Genomic DNA, 25,794 nt, shown 5'->3' with positions numbered 1-25,794 from the left:
TCTGAGAGAGAGAGGGAGCACAGGGAGGGGGGCAGAGGCAGAGGGAGAGATATTATCTCCAGCCAACTCCCCGGTAAACCCAGAGCCTGGCATGCGGCTCCATCTCTCAACCCTGAGATCATGACCTAAGCCCAAACCAAGAGTCCAGAGCTTCACCGACTGACCCCCCAGGTCCCCTGCATTTGATCACTTTTTACTTTTTCCGTCTCCATAGAAATCTTTTGCAAAAGGCAAGAGATTTATGCCATCTGAAGAGAAACCAGAGCATGCATTTGATGACCACTTTCTCCTCAGAAGGAGGCTCCAAGAGTCATGTTGTCCTCCTCACAGTAGTGTCTGCATGCCCTTTCTCTCTCTCTCTCTCTCTCTCTCTCTCACACACACACACACACACACACACACACACACACACACACTCATCCTTTCAAATGCTAAAAACAATGAAGTCTGGATGATGTTTCCATTTTTATTCTTTTTGCTTATCTCTGTTTTCTCATCTCTCTACAACAGTAAGTTGTTATGTGGTAATTTAGAAAATTCACTGTGTTACCTGATAGCATCTGCGTGTCCCTGAGCACCGTGTGGCCAGCAGGGCAGCGGCTCTCTAAGTGCCTGTCCCTCCCTCCCTCCCTGCTGCTGAGAGAGAAGGAATAGAAGGCATAATACCCATCATTCCGGCCACTTACTCTGCATACCCTTGGCTTTGTTCCTGGCTACCGAGCCTGAGCTCTGTCCAAGGCGGGGTACGGGGGGTGGGGGTGGAAGGGGGTGAGGGGTGGGTTCTGTGGTCTGAGGTCGGGGGTGGAAAGGCTGCCTGGAGGTTTGGGTTGCTAAGTGCACTGTTTAATTTAGAAGGGCCTTTTATCCTGGATCTCTTGATCAGAATTGGGGAAAAAAGGGGTGGGGTTCATGAAGCCTACAGGAAGGGCCTTTGAAGGGTGGGGCTAAAGTGGAAGGAGGGGGAACCTTTTAAATAAAGGTCCCACACTGGCTGCCCAGGAGTACGTCCTCCACATCCTCCGAGTCTGTCTGTGAGAAGGCAACGCAGCCGCAGCCGCAGCCCCAGGGAGATGATGGAGCCCGAGGAGTACAGAGAGAGAGGTGAGGGGGGCACCCCTGTTACTCTCTAGGAACAGGGCTGGTGGTCTGCCCTTAGCTTCGGGGGTGGGGGGCTGTCGTTTGACTGGAGCAGTAGAATTGCCCTCTGAGAGTTGGTTTCCACAAAATTTTTCCTGAGGAAGGACTGCGGGACCCCAGAATTGAAAACTTTCTCAACCTCTCTTTCATTCTCCCTCTCCCTGTCCTTCTCCCACTCTCCCCTGTTTCAGTTATCCTGTCCCCTTTCTCACAAAGAGAGGATTTGGATTCCTGATCCACTTAATAGGGAAAAGGGATTATTCACATTCTGAAGCAGAAAAAAATTTCTCCAAGTGTTCTGTAGTCACTGCAAAAATCTTTTCTGTATATTCATGTCTCCATGTGTGAATCTGTCAGTGCTCTTCTCTCACTTAGTCCTTCATTTCATAAATATTTAGTGAGTAGCTACTATATTGCAAGCCTTGAGTAATGGGAGAATCCAAATGGTTAGCTTGTTTTCCCGGCATCGCTCCTTAAGTGGGCAGGAGGTAGCGACTTCTAATTTTTCTCTCTGGGACTTTTTATATCCTCCCCCTCAGGGATAAGTTATGTTGCCTGAAATTTCTTTGTCTTAAGGTATTGTCCCATGTTAGGTCCAGCTTTTCCTCTCTCCTCCATCCGCACCTAACTCATTAAGTAGCTAGCAGCCTTTGCACTCAAGCCTGCACTCACTTATTCCCCGGGCTTCCCAAGAGCCACAGGCAGGTTCCCATGGGCATCCAGCCTCTGTGTTGAGCACAATTACATTTCCTGTTGCTCCTGGACCAGTGATGGGCAGGTCCAGTGTTCTAGAGCCCTGCTGGGGTGCTACTGCAGTTGTGACAGGCAGTGGCTGTGGGAGGATTGGATGAGAGGGAAGGGTGTTCAAATCTCCCTTTGTCCCTTTCCCAGTTTATTTCTGAGTTTGGTCCCGCTCATGAGAATCTTGTGTGAGCTGGTGCAGAGGCAAGAAATCAGGTTCTTTCTTCTCTCTGTTTTATCTTATTTTATTTTTTTGCAGGGGAAGAAAAGCCTAAGGAATACTAAGAAGCAATTACAGATATTGAGAGAGACAGGGAGAGAGAGAGAGATGAACACACAGACGCAGAAAGGGAGAGAAGCAGAGAGAGAGAGAGAGACAGAGAGACTTGGAGGGAGGGAGAGACACAGGCACTCCGTCTGAAGACTGAAGCCCCGTCCTGGAGAAATGAAAGGGGAGAAAAAAAGTAAATAATTTAGAGGCGGTTCAGAGTATTTGGGTTGGCTATTTTTCTTCCTTATGTATTTGTTCATTCATTTGCTTTTTTTTTTTTTTAAGCATCTAAGAAATGTCCTAAGCATTGAGGTATTGGTGCAAACAGAGGGAGGGAAACTGAGTTATTAAGATCTGGTCTTGCATACCCCCAAAACGAATAATACACTATATGCCAACTAGCAGGAATTTAACACTTGACACAAATAAACAAAAAGACATTGCATTTCCCCAGAACTTCAGGCTAGTACAGGGTTCCTGGTCTGGGTCTATGGTTGTGCTTTAGGGATTTCATGAACCTCAGAAATTATACACCATGTGTGTGTGTGTGTGTGTGTGTGTGTGTGTGTGTCTCCAAACCCATAGTTTTCATCAGATTTTCAAAGAAGTCCATGGGGTCCAAAAGTGAGAAATTACTGGTCCAACGGGAATAGTGAACAAGTAGATTTTTCAGCTTGTGTCAAGACCTGGCAGGGGAGCTTAGCTTCTGTGCTAACGAAGAATATAGTGTGTGTGTGTGTGTGTGTGTGTGTGTGTGTGTGTGTGTGTGTGTAACAGTTTTGGGACAGAAAGAGCTACAGAGTTTCTACTAAACCTGTAAGGTAGAGAATTAATGAGATGTTCTGTTTTGGAGAAGAAAAGAAAGGTAGGAGAGAGAGTCAAACTTGATATGGATAAGGGAAAGGGGAGGAAAAGTAAGTATTTTACTTTAGTGCTTGAGTTTTATAGTTCATGATTTTCTCTCTTGTTCATTTGTTCACTCACACACTCCCCCCCCCCAAGTCATTCATGCCCTCACTTATTTTTTCATTCATTTAAAAAAAAAGATTTATTTATTTATTTGAGAGAGAGGGAGCGAGAGGGATTTGGGGAGGTGGGTTGCGTGGAGAGGGAGATGGGGAGAAGGAGAGAGTCCCAAGCCGACTGATTGGAGTCTGACGCAGGGCTCAATCCCATGACTCTCAGATCATAACCTGAGCTGAAACCAAGAGCTCGGAGCCTAACTGGCAACCCCCCACCCATTTTTTATTTTAAGTAATCTCTACCCCCAACAAACACTGGACTAGAACCCACAACGTTGAGATCAAAAGTCGCATACTCTACTGACTTAGCACCGCCACCCTCACTTATTTTTAAATTCTGAAGACACGGCTGGTGCTAGGGATCAGGTCTTCTCCCCATCAGCCCACGAATCCACCTCCTTCTTCACCAGGTCTCTTGTTCCTGACCCAAGGGGGTGGGACATGGATTGGCCAGGCCCAGTGGGGGGACATGAGGCTGCTGTCTTCTCCTCTCTTGTAGGAAAAGAGATGGTGGATTACATCTGTCAGTACCTGAGCACCGTGCGGGAGCGGCGTGTGACTCCGGACGTCCGGCCTGGTTATTTGCGAGCCCAGCTGCCTGACAGTGCGCCCGAAGAACCTGACAGCTGGGACAGCATCTTTGGGGACATCGAGCGAATCATTATGCCTGGGGTGAGATACAGTCACCACAAGGGCGATTCTGGGTTTTGGGGCAGTGGAGGGCGGGCAGTAGGCCTGAAGAGAGGCCTGTTGTGGGTCAGATTGCCACTTGGGCACCAATGTGCCAGCCTGTCGTGTGGGCATGTAGAGGGCCAGGACTTTGAACTTAGGTTTCTGATGCCAGGGCTGCCCTGTGGGGCTGGATGGGAGGCTGGAGGGCATTAGCACTCTACCTCAGGGTCTCATCTGATGGATGCATGGAAATCGAATGGGATGAGGTAAGAATGAAAATTGGTCCTGAGGGGAAAGGCCAATGTGGAGAGCCAGGCAGAGAGAGGAGGCTGGATACAGTCCCTGAAGTCCCACAGAATGCGGAGACTGGCTGAAGGGAGGAAAGGAGGCTGAGACAACACCCTCCCTGGGGGTACCCTGATTGTCACCTAGAGAGGCCCAGGGAGCTGAGTGAGACCTGTCACCCTCTCCTCTCTCCTCCTAGAGGTGGGAACGGTATCCTTCCCCACTAAGGGGAGGTCTCACGCTTGAGCTGCTTTTCAAGAGTAGAAAGGAGCTTTCCCTGAATCATCTGTGTCCCCGTGACAAGGAGTTCGGCCTGGTAACAGCACTGGTGGGGCCAGGGAGCAGACAGAGACCAGCTGTTGCTTGAGCTGTGGCCTCTGTGGGCTGGGACGCTGTCCCTGGCCACCAGGGGCAACGAGCTGTGCCAAGGTGTTCATGCTAAAAGTGAGAACACCAGTCCTCCTCCCTCAGAAGGGCTGCCTTTTACTGAGCTCCACGTCACATGCCGGGCCCTGGATGAGCCACGTTGCAGGCTGGCTTGTTCTATCCTATAGTGATCCTATACTCCCTGTTTCACAAATGAGGAACCTGAGGCTCGGGGATGTTAATTGTTTTCTCAAAGTTACAGAATTTGTAGGCCAAGATTTTAGCCCTGAGCCAGTCTCATTCCATAGGCTCCTTCTACACTGAGCATCTGCCCCAACTGAATGCTCCAGCCTGACCCTGTGCACCCAGGCGCTGCCTTTCAGTGGGATCCCAACACACAGGCTGTTCCCTACACTCTGTCTGCTTGGGGCATTGGTGTCCTGAACCACGTGTGTTCAGAGACCTTCCAGGACTGACTTGGGGTTTGCTTCCATCATCCCCTAAAAGCTTCTGATGGGACAGAAATATGCCCGGAGGCAGGGATGACAAGTTATCCAAACTCAGAATAAGTTTGTGCAGCCGTATTGGTTGGCAAGTTTGAATAAAGTCAATTACTCACCTCTCTCTGACCACTCAGCCTATTTCACAAGCATCTTTTGAAAATTTCCATATCGTAAAGCTTTACCCAGGAGGCTAGTGCCCCGATAAGATTATCTCATGGATTTCATTCTGTAAAATGTAATCTGTTGAGGGACCAACTGTAATTTGGTAGTGAGGCTGAGAGCAACTGTCAGAGGAGGCGGAAATGAGCTGATTCATTGATTGCAATTCCCGCAGTTGCTGGGGGTGTGGTCAGAGAGGCTCATTTCTGGAAGGAGAGTTCTGTCTGTTCTTGATAAGGGTTCCTCTGGCTTATCTTATCATATTTATCTTGCAAGAACAGATAATTGTGTCTTGATAGGGTTAGGGGATGGAAGCCCTTCTTTGGGGTTTCCAAAATACTGTCACTAAGGATACCGATAAAGAGGGCCCAGTCTTCCAACGCCTCTGAGAGACGGCCTGAAATCGGTTGGCCCTTTGCTTTCTCATGTTGACCTGCACCTCATTGAAGACTGGACTGATTTTTCCCTCCCTGCCATCTCCTAGACACAAAGAGATGAACTTCCCTTCTGCTTTAATTCTGACTCTGGTTAGAAAAACCTCCTCTGTGATTCATGGGGGAGAGAGAGCAGCACAGGGAGAGAAGGCAGGACGTCTTCTTGCTTGGGTCCTGGGGGCAGACAGCCCTGGGTTTCTGTCTTGGCACTGTCATCTGTCCCTGTGAGGTATGTGTGATCATGGGGATGCTGCTTCACACTGGCTGGCCCTGATTCTCATCTGTGAAATGTGGTTAATGGGAGAACTTATCTCATGGGTACTGTGAGAATTAAATAAGATGAAGTATGGGAAAATGGAAGATACCGTCGTTACCTTCTACACATTTTGCCTAGCGAAAATCGGAGGAAGAGGTCTGATTATCTAAGAGTCAAGTCAGATTATATGATGTGTCTATCACCATGTGATTAACTCACCATTAACATTAGTGCTTTACATTTTGCAAATTTCCTCCCAGACCAGTCCACATGACAACCCCAGGAAACATTTATTTTCCTGGATTTATTTTATGTTGGGAGATTAAGGTTAAGAAAGGTGCAGAGGAGTATCCTGTTTTTAATGGGATCTGCACCATATATACATTTTGAGATCCCTTGTAAGAAAATGAAATTAAGTATCTTTCTCAGAAAGACCCATACAAACATGGGACCTTGGAGCTTAAGTTCCTTAGCTTCACAATAAACCTACAAAGTCTCACAGCTGGTTAGGGACAAAGGTAGGACTGGAACCTGTGTCCTTGGACTTGAATATTATGCTCCTTCTACCACACACACTTTCTAGGACACTGTCCTTGCCAATGAGGGATTACAAGAATTTCTGCACACTAAATATTGATACACTAAGATGTTGACTAATGAGTTCTCAGTAGGATTGGACATCTAGAATGACAGGGTTCCATGGGTTCAGAGAAAGGTTCAGAGGGGCTGGGGAACTGGGAAAGAGTTTGTGGAGGAAATGAGTATTTTGTAGCTTTCTAGGAATTAGCAGGTTTTGGAAGGTCCTATCAGTATGGGATGTGCCTGCTTGTCAGGAGACATAGCATTGCTCAAAAGCATGAATGCAGAAATGAACAGGGCATCTTCATCAACAGGGAGATGAAGCCAGATTAGATAATTAATGAGGCCAATGAGCCTGTTATGGTGGGACCCTCTCTGTCCACCTGGCTTCTTCTTTCACCTGGTTCCTCAGTCTGACTGTGGGCCTAGGGCTTAACTTGGAGGTAGGGGTCCCAGGCCTGTGAGCCGGCAGTTCCCTGCCCTTTTCTCTCCTTTCCCCAACCTCACTGGGAAATGAAGGACAGCTTTGAATCCATTCACACTGCCTCTCTGCAGGAGCTGTGTGCCCAGAGAGCTTAGAGACCCAAAAAACAAAGGACGCTTTTTGCAAGAAACTGGATGGGACAAGCAACCTCTTCTTCTGGAGCTCATAGTCTCTTCTTCCTTTTATTGCTGGGCAGGGATGGCATGGGGGATAAGCAGTGGAGACTAATGTGAGCACTCTCCAAAATCCACAACCCTAATTACTATACTGATTCTCATTTTGCATATTCCCTTCTGGTCTTGGCATACGTACACAGGCTCCACTGATGAAACAGCATAGAGGATGAGAAATGGGGGTGGGTGGCAAGAACACCATGAATATGTTTTATTTTTATGGAGTTGTGTCATTTACTTGACTGTCTTACAAGTGTCAGCCCATCTCTAGAGTGGCCAGGGTCGGTCTCTGGTAGAGGGAAGCCTCCCAGACATGCCTCCTGGTGCCACACATGGACATGCTGTCCCTCCAGGTGGTACACTGGCAAAGTCCCCACATGCACGCCTACTACCCAGCCCTCACCTCTTGGCCATCACTGCTGGGGGACATGCTGGCCGATGCCATCAACTGCTTGGGATTCACCTGGGTGAGTAACCATGGCCGTAGCTGTTAACTGGTGGCCGCTGGACATGTAGCAGAAAGTGACATGCTGGGCAGGCATATCTTGTCCTGATCTCTGAATGGGGGTTCTAAGTTAAATATGAACAATGGGTATATTCTTTGAGCTTGAACTTTGTAGAAACTACCTCATCTTATCCTCTAACCCTAGGGAATCATGAGTAGTGGTCCATTTTTTTGTAGGTAAAGAAATTGAGGCTTGGATAACTTCACCTCCCCAGGATCACACAGTGCATAGAGACAGAGATGACATTTGGACTGAGATCTGGTTATTGCCACAGTCTGTGATCCTCAGTAGGCACTTTGGCGCCTGTGGGTACAACTTCCTCTGTGCTCTTGTCTGTGAGGGTTTAGGGATCTATCCTCAGGCTCCCCTTAATAATTCCCTAAGGGCTGAGCGGCTTTAAATTGCACCAGAAGCCTCCAAGAACAGATATATATTTTAAGCCTGACCTGTCATAGGGTGTGTCCGGGGAAGGAATGGCTGGGAGCGGAGGCTGAGGGAGCTGCTATCTTTTCCAGGAAGGAGTGCTTTCTTTCTTAGTCCTAAAGCTTGCTCTTGGCCTTCAGGATGCTCAGCTGGGTATTTTAGGGACTAGGGAAGCCAAATGCAAGGCATCATTTCTAGGGCTGTTTCTCCATAGAACTGTGGGAGTTAGGAAAGACTCCTGCTGGTTGAGGTGGGGCAGCGATCCAAAGCCCTATGTCTTTCCCCGCTACAGTTTGGCAGAGGATGGGGTGAGAATGGGGCATAGGGCCTGACACTGAGCCCTTGTCCAGGGGGAAGATAGGTCAGGTTCCCACTGATAGCATGGGGACGGGGAGGGCCAGGGCAGAGACATGTTTCTGGGGCTGATGGGGCAGGGGGAGGGGTGCAATCTTGGTGTCCGGGGACTTCCTGGATGAAGCTGCTTTCTCTCGCAGGCCTCCAGCCCTGCATGCACGGAGCTGGAGATGAACGTCATGGACTGGCTGGCGAAAATGCTGGGACTCCCGGAGCACTTTCTGCACCACCACCCCGGCAGCCAGGGAGGAGGCGTCCTGCAGGTGCCTACCTCCGCAGAGCTCCTCCCAGCTTGGGGGGCAGACGAGTGAAAGATAAGCTCAACCCCGCAGAGGGCCTTCTCCTATTTTCCACAGAGGTCCCCCCGCGTCACCCCCTCCACCACTATCACTGCCATCATCCCTTTGCCCTTAACCGTCGTCATTATCCTGATGGCCGTCACAATTGCCCAGTCCGCTATCAGAGCCACCGCCTCCGCCGCGGTCACCACTCTCACGGAGGCTGCCACCTCCACTCTTCCTTTCCCCCTTTTTTCTTCTAAAAAGATTCAGAAGTCCACCCATGATCACATTTCCAGTATTGCTGGATTCAGGTGTCTCTGTTTCTCACCCGACCCCTCCCCTTCCTTGTCTCATTGAACACCTTTTGGGGAAAGGAAAAGAGAAGGCAAGTAGAGACTTACTGCCCTCCCTCCTGGGTCCAGGAGACCCTGGACAGTGAGAAAAATGAGCCCCATAAATTGATTTATCTTATCCTACAGCCCTATCATTTGGGTATCTGTCAAATGATAGTTCCTCAAAGATTTCTCGTCTTGTTAAGAGCCATCCATATGGTATAGCTTGCTGGGTGTCTCGCATAGACTGTGCATACTGCTGGGTACTTCTGCATCTAGAAACCCTCTACATTTATGAGGGCTTGGTTGTGAGACCTTTGAGGACCCATCAATTCTTCACTTCTACTGTAATACACAATTTTCCTGGTTTTATAAACTATAAGATAGAGATAATAATAACAAATAATACAGCAACAATATTTTCCTCAGAGAGTGGATATGAACGTTCAATGAGCCCTTTTTCTTCCTCTTCCTCTTCCTCCTCTTCTTCTCCCCCTCCTCCCCTTCCTCCTTCTCTCCCTCCTCCTCCTCCTTCTTCTTCTTTTAAAGATTTTATTTATTTATTTGACACAGAGAGAGAGAGAGAGAGAGAGAAAACAAGCAGGGGGAGTGAGAGAGGGAGAAGCAGGCTCTGGGACTCTGGGATCATGACCTGAGCTGAAGGCAGATGCTTAACTGACTGAGCCTCCCAGATGTCCCTAAGTGAGACCTTCTTTAAAATAAAAATAGCCATGCTGCTCCCGGATGAGACCTGGACAGTTTGCTGGACTCATTGCTAGCTCAGTGACTCGCTCTTTCTCTGCAGTCTTGCAGCGAGACTGAAGGAAAATTACTGCATGCTGTGGACCTTCTGGGTTGTGTGGAGACAGTTACAACTTCAGACAGTGTATCTGGGGGACATGCTAAATGTCTGCTGTACGTGACTTTGCTTTTCATTTAATTATCTCAAGGACTCTGTAGGTAGACAGTATCATCACCAACCAATCTTTGAGATAAGAGCACTGGAGCTCAGGGAGGTTGAAAGCCTGCCCCAGCTGGCGGGCTGGTAAGTGAAAGAAAGGATTTAAACACATGTTCATCTACATCCAAGGGACGCTTCCTCCTGTATCATCAGCCCTGCGAACTTGGTTCAGTCCTGTAACATCTCTGAGCATTGCTGTCCTCATCTGTAGATGGGAATCACAAGCACCTCAGAGCGGTTTATTGAGGAGCCAGTGGGATGACAGAACATTTTGTAGACCCTGGATAGCTATGTAGATGGAAGGTAGCATTGTTATTCTTACTACTCCTCTGCTGTTAACACCCTCTGCTAGGTCTTTTTAGCAGGGAGCTATAGCTGTAGGAAGAGTTCAAGAAGAAAAGACACCAAAGACTGAGTGAATGAATGTTGAGAAACCTGTAAGAATTCTGTGAGGTTGCTGAGGGGCCCACAGGGTGCCCACAGACATGGCCAGAACAAAATCCTATCCAGCCTTCATTTGGATAATCAGTACTCCCACTCTGGGAGGCAAGCGGAAGGGATGCTTTTCATTTTATAAATGGAAAAGAGTCTCCCAGAGGGGCAATGTTAGCCCGAGATCACAGGAACCATTGGCAACAGAGCCAAGGCCAGAGTGACCAGCCTCTCAAGTTAAACCAGGACCCACTCTCTCAGGAATGTCCCTTTAGAAACAAGCTCTATTTCCATGAATAAATTAAAGGCTCTTTATTTTTAGCAAGTTTACATGGAGAGCAAACATATCTATAGGCAAATTTATATCTAGCAGAGGCTGAACATTCTCTTTTTGGTCTCTGTGGCCTCTCTAATAAAGGTGTTGGTATTAGGTGCAAATTTGCTTTCATTACTTCCCTGGTCAGTTGGAGGAGAGGCACAGGGTGCTGTGAATGGAGAATGTGGGACAGGTCTGTGAGTCGGGAGAAAGGACAGCCCTTTAGGCAGGAGCCAGGGGAATATGCCCAGGCCCCAGAGGAAGAGGCTGCCCCTGTAATCCTTCTTCCACTACAGAGCACAGTGAGTGAGTCCACCTTGATCGCCTTGCTGGCAGCAAGGAAGGACAAAATCCTGGAAATGAAAGCATCTGAACCCGGGACAGATGAGTCCTCCCTGAATGCCCGGCTCATTGCCTATGCCTCTGACCAGGTGAGTTGCCCAATACAGGTCAAATCCTGAGGTCGGTGCTTGGCTTCTGGAATCGTAGTTCTTGAGTAATTTTTTTCTAGACACGAGTAGGCTGGAGCTCAGGGTGGCGCAGGCCTCAGAGGTCCTCTCTAGGACACACAGCAAATGTTATTTTTGATTTGCCTAGTCTGGCTTCAGCAGTTCCTGGGGGGTGTGCAACCCCGGGGGGACTCGGCTAACAGGTTTCCATGGTCCTCTTCTAGGCTCACTCCTCAGTGGAGAAAGCTGGTTTGATTTCCCTGGTGAAGATGAAGTTTCTGCCTGTGGATGACAACTTCTCACTCCGAGGGGAAGCTCTTCAGAAAGCCATCAAGGAGGACAAGGAACGGGGCTTGGTGCCTGTTTTTGTAAGTTAGAACGAGTTCTTAGCTTAGAATGATAGGACCTGGGGGCAAGGAAGGAATTTGGGCAGAATTTAAGCAAGTAACATGCTGAAAAAAAAAAAAAGAAAGAAAAGCAAAAAAGAAAAAAAAAGTACAACATTTTACAAGTTATGAGTTGCTACTCGTTGGTGTGTTAAGAAATAAATTTTGTGGGTCATAATCCGTACAAGAAACAAATAAGAATAGAAACAGAGTGCATTCCTGTAACCAGAGTAGTATGGTTTGGTGAAACTTTCCTTCAAATGTATGTTTGTACTAGATTGTTATATAAATTGTATTTCTTACTGTGGGTCATGGTAAAGTGTAATGTGAAATACATGCTGTTCCAGTGGGATGGGTAGGCTAGATAATACTGTGGTTCAGTCTTTTTTTTTCCAGGCCAACTGTGTCACATGAGCCCACCTTCCCACATTAACCATTAACTTTCTTGATTTTTCTTCAGGTGTGTGCAACACTGGGGACCACTGGGGTCTGTGCATTTGACTGCCTGTCAGAGCTGGGCCCCATCTGTAAGTGTCTGCCCTGTCTGACTAGGAAGACAAGTCATGAACTTTAGAATGTTCCCTTAGAGCAAGAACCTGAAACTAGCTCTGTGGCATTATCTTCCCCCTCTTGGGTCGGTGCAGAGAGCTGAAGAAGAGCCACAGAAGCCACCTGTCACAATGCAGCCAGAGCACTGCTTTTCCCAGCAGTGGACTAGGGGTTAGAAATCCTCCCAGCCCTTACCTTGCATCCTCTCAAGGAAGCAACAGTGGGAGAGTCTCAGGTTCTCTTGCCCTCTCACGTGTATGTCCAAACCTAGAGTAGGCCATATGTGAAACACAGGGTGAAGGTGGCACCATGGAACATTTGCTATTCTAGGCTAAGGAAAGGAAAATGGTAGGGTGGGGGAAACCATGGGGGAAGATATAGGTGGAGAAGAAATCCCATTTGGGATTGCGTAAAATCCCCAAGCAAGAAACTCTCTAAGAGAGAGAGATATCCCCGCTGAAACATTTGTGTCAGATGCCTTACCCCTGCCCTCTGGGCCAGTAGGGAGTTGCTTTCTGTGCCAGGAACTTCTAGGTTGATACCAAGGGAGTGCTGACACTCTGGCCAGTGAGAGCAAAAGGCCAGTTGTGGTTCAATGGATTTTCCCTTAGGAGGCCCCCACCCCTGCCCCCACCCCTGTCCCCACCCTCATCTCTCTGTGCCTTGCCAGCTCCTCTAGCCAGAGCGGGCCAGCCTTTCTTCTCTTCTCTTGAAGCCCTCCAGCCACTGTACCAGGCGAGAGATGACTTTGAGCTGGCTGGTGGCAACCCCCCACCCCCAGTCCTGCCTCCCAGCCAGGTGACCTTTGCCTCCTCAGGTGCCAGTGAGGGACTGTGGCTCCACATCGATGCTGCCTACGCAGGCACTGCCTTCCTGTGCCCTGAGTTCCGGGGGTTTCTGAAGGGCATCGAGTATGCCAATTCCTTCACCTTTAATCCTTCCAAGTGGATGATGGTGCATTTTGACTGTACTGGCTTCTGGTGAGTGTGGCAGCCAAGCTTCCAGCCCTTGGGAAAGCTTTGCTCCCTCTGGAGAGGCCTCAGCCACTAATGCCTGCTTGGTAACCCATAGGGTCAAGGACAAGTACAAGCTGCAGCAGACCTTCAGCGTGAACCCCATCTACCTCAGGCATGCCAACTCAGGCATGGCCACTGACTTCATGGTGAGTGGCCAGAAGCGGCCTCTGGGATGGACTGCACCTGACCCCAGAAGGTCTCCTTGATGTTGGCTTCTGTCCGAAACTGGCATATTGTGAGCCCATCCCATAATATGTTGCTGTATGCCTTTGGTTTCTAAGCATATAGAATGAAACCCAGAAGACTGTTAAAAAGCCTAGAAAATGAGACCAACCTCTGAGGCAGTATGGCCATTTCCTGAATATGCGTGGCACTCCTTACTCCCCAGAGATGCCTCTTCTACCATGAGTGGGTCCATTCCCTTCTGTCTCCAGCTTGGATAATCTGCTCTGCTTAGTGCCCAGCAGCAGGGTAGGGCGGAGAATCTCCTTAGGTAGGGAAAGAGGCTCCTTGCTTGAATCTCCTTCATCTTTTGTCCCCAGGGCGTTACATCATGGTGGGAGGCTCCACGGGAGGGGGTGGGGCACAGGCACCCTTCCTGAGCTTCTCCAACTAGTCGTGGCCTTCTCAGCTAGCTGCACATCCGTCTCTTGAATCTGCCCACATTCTCAGCCTGTACTAGCTCCTGGGGAAGTGAATTCTTGAGATTTACCCCTTAGTTTGAAGAGGAACCTTTCCTTTAGTTGTAGAGGAGACAGAGATGTGAACAAGTTATATCTGTGGCCAAGGGGAGGCAGCAGAGCAGAGTAGATGAGCTTGGTTTGAAATGCTACCCCAGCTGTTCGCCTTTGGGAAACTCAGCTGCCCTCTCTGAGCTGTGGCTTCCTCATCTGTAAGATGAGCACAGGGATGCTGTGAGGGTGAAATGGGAACATACACGTAGATCACTTAACACAGTCCTAGGAATGTGGCAATTAATTAATGGTAGGGGTAATATTGCTAAAAATTCTTCTTTGAAGCTACAGAGATTCGCTGGAGAATGGTTATGCGTTGAGGTCCTTAAGCCAGCTGGCCTGTTGTTCCTCCATTTACTAACCTGTGTGACCTTGGTCAAATGACTTAGCCTCTCTGTCTTGGTCTCTCATCTGTAAAATTAGGATAATGATACTAATATTGGGTTCTAAGGCTTGTCATGAGGTTAAATGAATTAAAGCAGCGAGGCAGAGAGAATAGTGCCTGAGGTCCGTGATTCAGTCTGTAAAGAGAAGGTTCTGTCTTGTCTCCTTGGACAACTGAACTGTCTTGGCCTTTTAGTCCTAAAATAATAGCTCTGTTATCTCTTGATTGCATTGCTTATTCTCCCTCAGACCAGCTCAGGCTTCCTTTACATTTCTGAGTCTGCTTCTTCTTCTTTATTTTTTAAAAGGGATTAAGATTTCCTTTATTCACAAGTGGTTGACTCTGGTTACCTTTAGAGGTGAGGTTCATGAGGGGAAGGGGCCCCCAAAGGAAAAGCTTGGGCTTTTCATGGCAGATCTCTCAAGTCCATTTTGATCAGCAAATACAAACTTCTTTTTTCAAGGAGGAGAATTTTTTAGTGAGGAAAATGCTTGCTACCATACACTTTGTAATTGATGCTATCGCTTTTTAAATGTCCTTTGGAATCAGGTGTCCGCTAGTAACAGACTCAAGATTCCTCCCTGCCACGCCCCCCCCCGGAAATTGTCAATGTCATCTATAATGTACATTGCCATATTTTCTTTTTTTGATTGGAGTGGGTCTGTAAGCTTACAGACCCCTGAGAGGCTGATAAAAGTAGACAAATAATGGTTCTTTCATCTTCATTGCTCTGTCTGGTAGGTTTTCAGCAATTTTTTAATTAAAAAACATTTCCACAGCATCCTAAGGGGCAGATCTCTTCAGGGATACTTCTAAGTTTCTTTCTTGAGTGTGAAATGGGAAATGATACTCATTCTCCTATAAGTGTATTTGGATCATCATCACTTAAGAGCATTATCTTACCTTCCCCCATTTTAGATCTCCTGTTACCTTTTGTTTGCTTGTTTGTTCCCACCAGTGTCCCAAGGTCTTTCTGTGGTTCGTTCCCATCAGTTTGGAGATTTTATGGTGTTCTCTCTCTTCTCGATAACATTTTATAAAAAAATATTGAATTCTACTTTTCTTAACAGTGGTCTGGGGAGCATTATTATTTATATTCCCCCTCCAGAAGGTATGGCTTTATGCGTTTCCTTCCCCCACCTCTAAATCTCTGGATTCCATTTCCAAGTCTCAAAGAAACTTCTAGAAAATGGAAGCTTTCATCTGTTGTGATCCTGGAAGTCTTCGCTGCTGCTCTGACCCAGGCTCTTTGTCCCCAGGTGGCTGTAGCTTTAAATAGAAGCGCAGCCATGTTTGAGATGAGCCAGAAATAAGCAGCATCCTGGGAGAGAAGGCTTAGGAACTTCATCCCTGAGCCCGGGCACCACCTAAAATCAGGGCTACATTTTCTAACATCAAGCTCCCACTAGTGGATGGGGCATTGTCTTGCCTGTGGCTGGGGAGACCTGCAAAACCTCGGAAGGACACAGAGGAGGCTTGGGGATGTCTTGAGTTAAAGAAGCGCCACATCACCTTTTCTATGTCCAAATTTTCTGCTCTGAGACTATCATCTAGCTGGGTCAGCATGGATTGGTTTTGGAATAGTGACAAGAGGAACAACCGGGGATACGAATAGAGTGTGAAGAAATAAAAAAATAAAGTAGTCTTTGCCTCTCGTTTTAATTTGCTGGTGAGATAAAGTAGCCAATTAGTCATAACCATTTGGGAAGCCATGTTTTGTTATTCTCCTAGAGTGTTCCTCTAATAAGGGATGGAGTTGACTGCTTTCCCTGTCCCAGGGATTTTGTCCTGTGCTCAGGTTTTGATGCCCTCTGCTGGTAAACAAGTCCCCAAGCTGGAAAACAGAGGCTTAGTACTTGACATAGGAGAAACATTGTCCATCCACAATGGAGCAGTGTCCCCAAACGGAGAGTGCCCCTGCCCAGGTCAGGAAGTGAGTGTGAAGGGTGAAGGTGAGCACATTTTAGAGGTTTTGGCAATCCTGTGGATGAGTACATAAATATCAGTGGGACAAATATTTATTTTCAGTCAACAGAAATTTTGGTGAAGCTTTCTGGCATTGAAGAAGAGGTCACTAGAAAACACATTACTCATCAGGGCAACCGTCAGTGTTTTCCAAACCCTTTGGTCTGTTTCCAGATGTGTGAAACTGATTTGAAATTGTTTTGAAAATGTTTCAATCTAGGGTGCCCATGCCTTGAACTTTAAGCTCTGTTGATTTGGTTAACAGGAACAGAGGGTCAATTTTAGTTTCACAGGGGCCCAGATGTGGATGCTCATTTGAAACCTGAAAGCTGGAGTCATGTCTCCTGAGGGCACAGGAATGTCATAGGAGTGTCCCAGGAAGAAGTCGTGACCAGACAGTGAGATTAAATAATGATCATCGGGGCTCTAGGTAGAAGGACTGCTGTGATCTATCTGTAGCTTGCATTTTTATCACCTAAATAGCCACCACTTGCTGATGACTTCTGGTGAAGCTCTTCTCAATTGATTCCCTTCATGCCACTTCCATCGGAGGTGCTGCTCGTTCTTGGCCTCACGAAGAGCCAGTGGGGTGGCATCACCATCCTACTGGGTGGTGGGGTGGGCATCACCCAGGAATTGGCAGAGCCCGAGAAGAAACCCATGTCTGCGGGGCTATAGCGTCCCAGCCCTTGAGCACTGTTCTTTACATTTTGGTGGTGGTGGGGGGTGATAGAAATAGAACTACATTCCCTGCAATTTGAGCAACTTAGATTTTTTTCAAGAAGAAAAATACATTGCCCCATCTTGAATTTTGGCCTGAGATGAAATGTTGAAAGTAACATTTGAAGCAAAATGGCTTCTCCTTGGTTCAGAGTCATGGACTTGGTTTCCATTTGCCATGCTCTTGGACAATGGTAGCTATTGGCCACCTTCCCCAGGATTTGGTCCCTTGACAAGACATCCTTTGGGTAACTAGTCTTGGCTTCTTCTTAGCAACAACTTCCAGAGTCATGGTGACACTGTCTATCCCTGGAGGGCAGGACAGGCAGAGGAAGGAGTATGTGAGGGAGCAGGGCTCTTGCCTGTATTCATCAGCCCTTGTGCCTTTGTTCTAGCACTGGCAGATCCCCCTGAGCCGCCGGTTTCGGTCTATCAAACTCTGGTTCGTGATTCGGTCCTTTGGTGTGAAGAATCTTCAAGCTCACGTCAGACATGTACGTAGTCTTGCTGTGTGTCCTTGTGGGGAGGAAAGCTGGCTTCTGCCCAGGGGACCTAAGGTGTATGGCTCAGGTGTCTGGGCCTGTTCTTGGGCTCCTGGGACTTGATTATTCAGGGTAGCCATTTCTTTGTTAGCTAGAGGGACCCTGAGCAAGAACACGACACTGGGGGTGGGGCGGGGGGCTATCTGCTGTCTGCTCCCCTGCAGGAGGGTCTCATTATTCCTTCTGTTAGTCACCATGCACCTGGTAGTGATGGCCTGAGAGCCTGTTTTGCAGAGAGAGAAAGCAAATAAATCAAAGGGCAGCTTATGTGTCCGGGGTAGGAACATATCTTTCTATAAATTACTCTGATTATCACAACAGCCTGAAAATTTGTGTCCCTTATGGTTATGTCTGAGACATGGCTCTTCTGGCTTGGACATGTAGACCTACCAAGTCTGGAACAAATCTCTCTGCATCATATCGGTGCCTATTTACAGAAGGTCTATTGGGTACATTTTATTTTAACCCAAATCAACAACAACAGCAACAGAGTCATTGTGCTAGAAATAAAACCCAGAAGTAAGTGAGACAGGCACTGTCTCTCTGTTGTATTCTTCATGATAGAGGTGGGACTTCACTAAGAATTTTGGCTAGTAGCATTTAAAAAAAAAAAGATTTTATTTATTTAAGAGAGGGAGAATGAGAGAGAAAGGGAGAGAGAGAGCATGAGATGGGGAGGGTCAGAGGGAGAAGCAGACTCTCTGGCTGAGCAGGGAGCCCGATGAAGGACTCGTTCCTGGGACTCGAGGATCATGACCTGAGCCGAAGGCAGCTGCTTTACCAACTGAGCCACCCAGGGGCCCCTAGTAGCACTTTTCACTCATTTTTCTGAGTGCCTATGAGTAAGGCAAAGCCATTGATAAAAGCCACGGGACAGTTCAAAGACATTGTCGTTATTACTGTTTGTCTTTCCCCTTCCACCTTCCCTTTAGGGAATTTCTTCCTCATGAGATAAACACAAAACCAAATGAAATGGTCGAAGCAGTAAGCATGGCTGGTTTATGGTTGGGGATTTTACATTCGTAATAAACATCCAGGTGTTTGGCGACTGGGTGTTTATCAGCGAGTGGCTGTCATGTAGCATGGAGTGCGGGACATCAGGCACTTGGTCCTCTCTCTAGATCCTCAGACTCGAGACTGGAGGTAGTGGCCGGGAAATGAGACAGTGGAGGCTAGAAGTCACCAGGAAAGCATTTTTGCTTACAACTTAGGACTGGATATCCAGCATGTAGGTCTGGCCAACTCCCCTAATGCTCCTCTTGCAAGTCAAAGCTCTGAATTCCCATCAGTTCCCCGACTCCCGACACTAGACCCACACTTCTAGGCTTGGCTGTCAAGGACCCGGGTAGCAGTCTCTATTTCAGCTCAGGCTTCTCACCGACCCATTAGAGCTATGTGCTCAGCCTGCCTCTGCACTTTCACCTGTGCTTTGCCCTTCTGGATTGCTTTCTGTTCTCCAAATGCTGTTAAAGTCTTGTGTTTCATTTCTCCCAGGAGCTTTCCTGACTACTCTGTCTGCCGCAGTCATATCACTGCTTCCTTGGCATTCCTAAGATCACCTACTTAAGCACTCTTTTAAAACGGAGCTCACAGGTTACCAGTGTCCCACAACAGTAAGGGGTAGACCAAAACAGAGTTGCTGTGAGTTAATTTTATTTCTTCAACTTGACTGAGATCATAATTATTACTTGCATAGTGTCTTAACCTCCTACTGTTTCATCAGATTCTTACAACAAAGCTTGGAGTGGGCACCCTGACCAGCCCCATATTATAAGTGGGGCTCAGAGATGGTAATTACACCGCTCAAGAGTGGAAGGCCTTTTCTCTGCACAATTTTGGGTTATCTTCTACTACATGAGCTCTTGGAGGTTATATAAAACCGAGATGTGTATCTCTCTGTAATACAGTAATGCTTTAGAGAATGGAAACTGGGGTTGATTTTTCTGTTCTACCCTTTACTGTTAGGTGACCTTGGGCAAATTACTTAAACTTTCTGTGTTTGGCTTCCTGATTTATAAGATGGGAAAATGATAATACCTCTCAAAGGTTAATGGTGATGATTAAATGATGATACATATAAAAACCTTACTTAGTACAGGACCTAATACACATTTAAGTACTCAATGAATATTCTTTCTTTCCTTTCCTCCTCCTCCTCCTTCCTGTGCTTCTTCCTCTTTCTTCCCCTCCCCACTCCTCCATTTTCCCCCTTCTTCTAATGGTAACAGATGACTGTTCTCATTAACATCATCATCATCATCATTCATCATTTCCTACCACCTACAGTTGGGATTGGCCAACTTTTTCTGTAAAAGACAGACAGTAACTGTTTTTGGCTTTGCGGGCCATACTGTTTCTGTTGCAACTATTCAATTCTGACACTGTAGCACACAAGCCACGGTAGACAATACAAAAATAAATAGGCATGGCTATGTTCCAGGAAAGCGCTGTATTTGGCCTTGCAGCTCTAGTCTGCCCTCCCTCAACCTAGATTGGTTCAGGGCACGGGTAGTAGCCATGCTTTCTTCATCCGTGAAGGTGGTTTCTGGTGGCAAGGATGCTGAGCTTTTTCCCCTCTCCCCTGGCCCCTGCGTCTACCTTGTCACAAGCAGCTTACATCATAGGCTGGGAGGTGGGAGAGCAAGCAGAACATGGTGGAAAGTGCACATACTTGGTAACCAGGAGACCTGGTTTCTGCCCCTTGTACCTCGGGGAAGTCCCTTTCCCTGAGCCCCTTTTAGAAAATGGAGAAGTTAAGACGGAAGAACAAGAGTGTGGCATGAACATGGGGAAGCAAAAGAAAGTAAGAAAGTATGCGACCACGTAGGGTATGATAAGTCTTTGAGATTAGATGCTTAAAGAGAATAGATCAAAACCTAAAAAGAAAGAAAAGAAAGACCCCAGTGTACTCAAGGAAAGAGAGGTCCTCCAACATCCTTCCTGCTTTTTCTTCTGGTATAACAGCTGAGCCTACCTGACCACATCCTGCTTGATATCAGCTTTATTTTATTTATTTATTTATTATTTTTTAAAGATTTTGTTTATTTATTTGACAGACAGAGATCACAAGTAGGCAGAGAGGCAGGCAGGTGGGGGGGCGGGAAGCAGGCTCCCCGCTGAGCAGAGAGCCCAATATGGGGCTCGATCCCAGGACCCTGAGATCATGACCTGAGCTGAAGGCAGAGGCTTTAACCCACTGAGCCACCCAGGTGCCCCTTATTTACTTATTTATTTTTAAAATTTTATTTATTTGACAGAGAGAGAGAGAAAGCAAAGAAGGGGGAGCAGGAGAGGGAGAAGCAGGCTTCCCGCAGAGCAGGGAGCCCAACATGGGGCTTGATCCCAGAACCCTGGGATTATGACCTGAGCTGAAGGCAGAGGCTTAACTGAATGAGCCACCCAGGTGCCCCTTGATATCAGCTTTACCAACTTTTCTATTAAAACTAAACTTGGGGGTGCCTGGGTGGCTCAGTGGGTTAGGCCTTTGTCTTCGGTTCGGGTCATGGTCTCAGGGTCCTGGGATCAAGCCCCGCATCGGGCTCTCTGCTCAGCGGGGAGCCTGCTTCCTCCCCCTTCTCTCTGCCTGCCTCTCTGCCTGTTTGTGATTTCTGTCTGTCAAATAAATAAATAAAATCTTTAAAAAAAAACAAAAACTAAACTTGACCTAGTGCAGTCAATGATGGACTGTCTGTATGCCAAGTGTATGCGTTGTATAACTGACTGTGTAATGTCTGAAATTGAGAAACTGGGGCAAAAGTGGTGTGATTAGCTAAAATCTTTTGAGTTCTTTTGAAATTGAGTATCAAGTCTGAGAACCAGGTGATTCAGTGAGAACCAGGTGAGAGCAATTAGCAAATATTTTATGGAGATCCTTCTGGATGCTTGAAACTTTTTAGAAATGAAAGAAAAGGTAAGTCCTGTCCTTGTTTAGTTAATAATCTTAGGTTAAAAAAAAGGAAATAAAAAAAATGACATAAACTTCAATGAAGGATTAATATGGTACAAAGTTTTAAAATTTTTTTTATTGTGGGAAAATATCCCTAATGTAAAAATGACAATTTTAACCATTTTTAAAAAGATTTTATTTATTTATTTGACAGACAGAGATCACAAGTAGGCAGAGAGGCAGGCAGAGAGAGGAAGAAGCAGGTTCCATGCTGAGCAGAGAGCCTGATGTGGGGCTTGATCCCAGGGCCCTGGGATCATGACCTGAGCTGAAGGCAGAGGCTTTAACCCACTGAGCCACCCAGGAACTCCCATTTTAACCATTTTTAAGTGTACAATTCAGTGACATTAGGTATGCTCCCAATATGTGCAACCATCATTACTATTTCCAGAACTTTCCCCCTCATCCCAAAGAGAAATTCTGTGCTTGTTAAACTGGTGCAGAGAGCTTCTTTCCTTCCTTCTTTCCTTCTTCACTCCCTCTTTCTTTCTTTCTTCTTTTTAAAAAAGATTTTTTAAAGATTTTTTGTTTATTTATTTGACAGAGAGCACAAGTAGGCAGAGAGGCAGGCAGAGAGAGAGGGGGAAGCAGGCTTCCTGCTAGCAGAGAGCCCAATGTGGGGCTCGATCCCAGGACTCTGGGATCATGACCTGAGCTGAAGGCAGAGACTTTAACCCACTGAGCCACCCAGGTGTCCCTAAAATATTTTCTTTATTAATTTAAGAGAGAGAGAGAGACCACTGAGGGAGAGGGAGAAGCAGTCTTCCCCGCCAAGCAGGGAAACTGATGTGGAGCTCGATCCCAGGACCCTGAGATCATGACCTGAGCTGAAGGCAGGTGCTCAATGGACTGAGCCACCGAGGTGCCCTGAGAGTTTTCTATGATGTATGTGGGGAGGATGTATAAAAAATATATTCCTTGTGGAATGGGAAAAAAAAAAAGAGGGGGTCATGAAACAGCGTGTGAGGTATAGGGAAGGTATGAAAAGGTTTGACAGGCAAGGGAAAGACGTAGGCTTAGGATAAGGACAGGGCTGTTGAGAACCCACATGGTGCCTGTACATACTGTGAAAACAAGAATCTCTTCCTCTGGGCAGATCCAGCCTATACAAAGTACCTGGCTGGGAATGCAGACAATGGGCTGGACTTTGGCCCTCGCTTGCCACCTTGACTAGTCAGAAACCTGTGAAGCCCAGGATCTGAGGCCAGATTTCACAGATGGCAAAACACATGCCTTCTGGCTCTGGGGCTGAGCTGAAAGAGGGCCCTCAGAAATGAGTTCCTGAGGTGGATCTGATGATGACAAGCCATAGGACATTGCTCACAGGAGGTTTCCCAGCTTGGAATATGAGCTACATCAAATGGAGAAAATCAGGCAGAAGCCATTCAGAACTCTTGTGGCTCAAAGGTGTCACGTTTAAACCCATTTAGCCCTGTGAAACTTTATGTGGAATTGTCCCTTTCCTGATTATTAATCTCAGTTCTCTCTATATTTACAATTTTAGGGCACTGAAATGGCAAAATATTTTGAGTCTCTGGTCAGGAATGACCCTTCCTTTGAAATTCCTGCCAAGAGGCACCTTGGCCTGGTGGTTTTTCGTCTAAAGGTAATGCCAGTAATGCCATATCCCAAGGCTCATAATTATGTTAGTTGATGGTTGTTCAGCCTCTTGGATCTATAAATACTGGGCTTCTGGGGATGCTTAAGGGGATGTGACATAGATGTCATTTCTCTTTATTCTTTAAACAGGGTCCTAATTGTCTCACAGAAAGTGTATTAAAGGAAATAGCTAAAGCTGGCCGTCTCTTCCTCATCCCGGCCACTATCCAGGACAAACTGATCATCCGTTTCACTGTGACATCCCAGTTCACCACCAGAGAGGACATCCTGAGAGACTGGAATCTCATTCAAGATGCTGCTACTCTCGTCCTGAGTCAGCACTGTACTTCCCAACCTAGCCCTCAGGTTGGGAACCTCATCCCCCAAACCACAGGCCCCAGAGCCTTGGCCAATGGAATGTCCCTTCAGTCTTCCAATGGGGCGGGCTCTGTCCCAGCGCAGGCCAGGAAGATCATCAAGCAGCCTCAGCGTGTAGGAGCGAGTCCTATGAAAAGGGAAGACAGCTGCCATCTTGAAACGCTCCTGGACCCACTTGATGATGACTGCTTTTCCGAAGAGGCTCCAGACGTCACCAAGCACAAGCTGTCCTCCTTCCTGTTCAATTACTTGTCCGTGCAAAATAAGAAGAAGGCAGTGCGTTCCTTCAGTTGCAACAGCATGCCTGTGAGTGTTCAGAAGCTGCCGCCCACGGATGGCTCTGTGAAGAATGGTGGCTCCTCTAGGGCCAGAATCTTCTCTAGGTTCCCAGAAGAGATGATGATGCTGAAGAAAAGTGCCTTCAAAAAACTCATCAAGTTTTACAGTGTCCCAAGCTTTCCTGAATGTAGCTCTCAGTGTGGGCTCCAGTTACCCTGTTGCCCTCTGCAGGCAATGGTTTAGTTTAGACCAGGGGTTTCAGCCCGAATCCAAGAATGTGTTTCAGACGATTGCTGAGCCCTTCAAAATTATATGCTGAATTTGTGCGCTTATGTGTATGTGCATTTTTCTTAAGAGAGAGCCCATCATTTTATCAGATTCTCACAGAGGTTCGTGACCCATGATACGATACAAATGGGGGAGCTTAACCCAGCATGGTACTTCTAGAAGGTCCCAGCCATCTGGTCAGAGCGAAAGGACCCCAGGAAGGGTACTGACAGGCACCTTCTGTGGTTCAGCTTGTGATATGAGATACAATGTAGAAATAAATTGTACTTGTCCCTGAAAAAATATCCTGTGTGACTTAATTGACCACTGAGACATTGGCAAATTCATCAGAGCTCATCCTGGAGCCTTAATGTATGTGCTTACAGAGTCTACTTTTCAGGATGTTGAAGATGTGGATTTAACTCTCAAAGAATGACTTTGGAGGAGCACTTGGTATGAAGAAGGCAGGCAGTCTGAATCAGGCACTGTGACTCACGGTTTATAAATGAGGAGACTGAGGCCCCAGGTCACAAAAGCTTGTAAATGGGCAAAGCCAGGTCTCCTTGTCTTCAATAAAGCCCATGCCATTTCCATCGTGCCATAACTGATCAGAAACTCATGGTCCAGCAGCACCCCCCAGTCCTTCAGTACATTTCAAGGTTCCCTCTTTAAAATAAATAAAATATTAAAAAAAAAAAAAAAGGTGGTCGGGCCCCAGTAGGCTCTGGTTACAGACAAATGAATGTTCTGGATACTAGTGTAAGTACTGAGCTCTCATCTGAGAACACGTGCTTTAATATAACCTCTGCTTACAACCAGAATTACTTTAACAAGATCAGAAGTCACATAATTGCACAATGTGATATTTCCAAGAACAAAAGTCATGTTCTCTCCCATCATTTGTGTTTGTTGTCCCTAGGAGATCAGTACAGCAAAGGCAGAGATTATTTAGAATTTTGCAAAAATTCTTAAGTGCTGACCCACAAGCAACAATGTTTTAAATTATTGGCAAAATTCACAAATACACAGGGGTATCTGGGGTTTTCCTGGGGCCATCCTCAGGTCCTTTAGGCATATTAAGTGCTCAGGAACTACTCATCATTGGGCATAATAAGTAGGGGCAAGGATTCTGGTCACGAGTCTTCTTAGTCACTTAAAAAAATGGAGAGAGTTTAATCAATATTTCTAGAACTGTGTTGGGGGTGGGGGTGGTGACCCCTCTTGTCATCTATCATGGAGGATCCCAGAATATGTTTTCCTGGGGCCTTATGAGGATTAAATTGGGGGAGTATTGGGGGTCCTTGCCAGCTCCTGGTCATCTGAAGATGTCCTCTAGAGAAGGAAATTCCACTTCTTTTAGGGAGACTGGGGTGAACCTGGATTACACTTTTTGGACAGGGACTTAGTTACCATGAAGTTCCTGTTTCCTAGGATAAGCTCCAGTAAAGAATATGTTGTCTTGATTGCCACTACCAGGGACCTGCTCCTAAGACTGTACAACTGACACAGCCTGAGGTTAAAGACTTCTCCTCAAGAAGGGAGCTGGCTAAGTGTAAGGAGAAAGAGCCTGTCTGCAAGGCCTCCTCTAAGTTTCCCAACCCTCCCGCATCATGCCTAGGGGGCCTAGGTCCTTAAACAAGCTGCTTGGCAGGAGACTGGCTGTGGAGCGAAATCGTCTCAGGTTTGAGGAGCATGTGGGACTTGGTGGGGAGTACTAACTGGAGATCTGGGACTTATCTGGCCCACACATAACATTTTGTTCAGGTCCATGGAAGGCTTATAGAATCTGAGCCTTCACATTTAAAACACTGGAGGATTCACAAATAGCTGGGTTTCTGTTTTCTGAATAATCAGATCTTAGAAGTGCTTGAGCTGTATCCCCACAGGATAAT

General features: G+C 46.9%; 1 protein-coding gene across 4 annotated transcripts; it reads left to right on the top strand.

The window, feature by feature from the left end:
• Positions 1-981: 981 nt before the first annotated feature.
• On the top strand, positions 982-24,588 carry HDC (histidine decarboxylase). 4 transcript variants are annotated; one of them, XM_047739205.1, is made up of 12 exons: positions 982-1,101; positions 3,671-3,843; positions 7,436-7,549; positions 8,506-8,628; positions 10,984-11,118; positions 11,361-11,504; positions 11,983-12,049; positions 12,889-13,051; positions 13,143-13,233; positions 17,287-17,385; positions 22,884-22,985; positions 23,129-24,588. In XM_047739205.1, the coding sequence occupies exons 1-12, from the start codon at positions 1,071-1,073 to the stop codon at positions 23,876-23,878; spliced, it is 1,992 nt and encodes a 663-aa protein (XP_047595161.1). In that variant the 5' UTR covers positions 982-1,070; the 3' UTR covers positions 23,879-24,588. The 4 variants fall into 4 exon arrangements, with proteins under 4 accessions (XP_047595161.1, XP_047595163.1, XP_047595162.1 ...); XM_047739206.1 differs by lacking the exon at positions 982-1,101 and adding an exon at positions 2,208-2,342; XM_047739207.1 differs by lacking the exon at positions 22,884-22,985.
• Positions 24,589-25,794: the final 1,206 nt, after the last annotated feature.

Source organism: Lutra lutra, chromosome 7 (assembly GCF_902655055.1).
Source record: "Lutra lutra chromosome 7, mLutLut1.2, whole genome shotgun sequence".
In the NCBI taxonomy this organism is placed as follows: Eukaryota; Metazoa; Chordata; class Mammalia; order Carnivora; family Mustelidae; genus Lutra; species Lutra lutra.
This window is presented reverse-complemented; position numbering and strand designations above follow the sequence as displayed.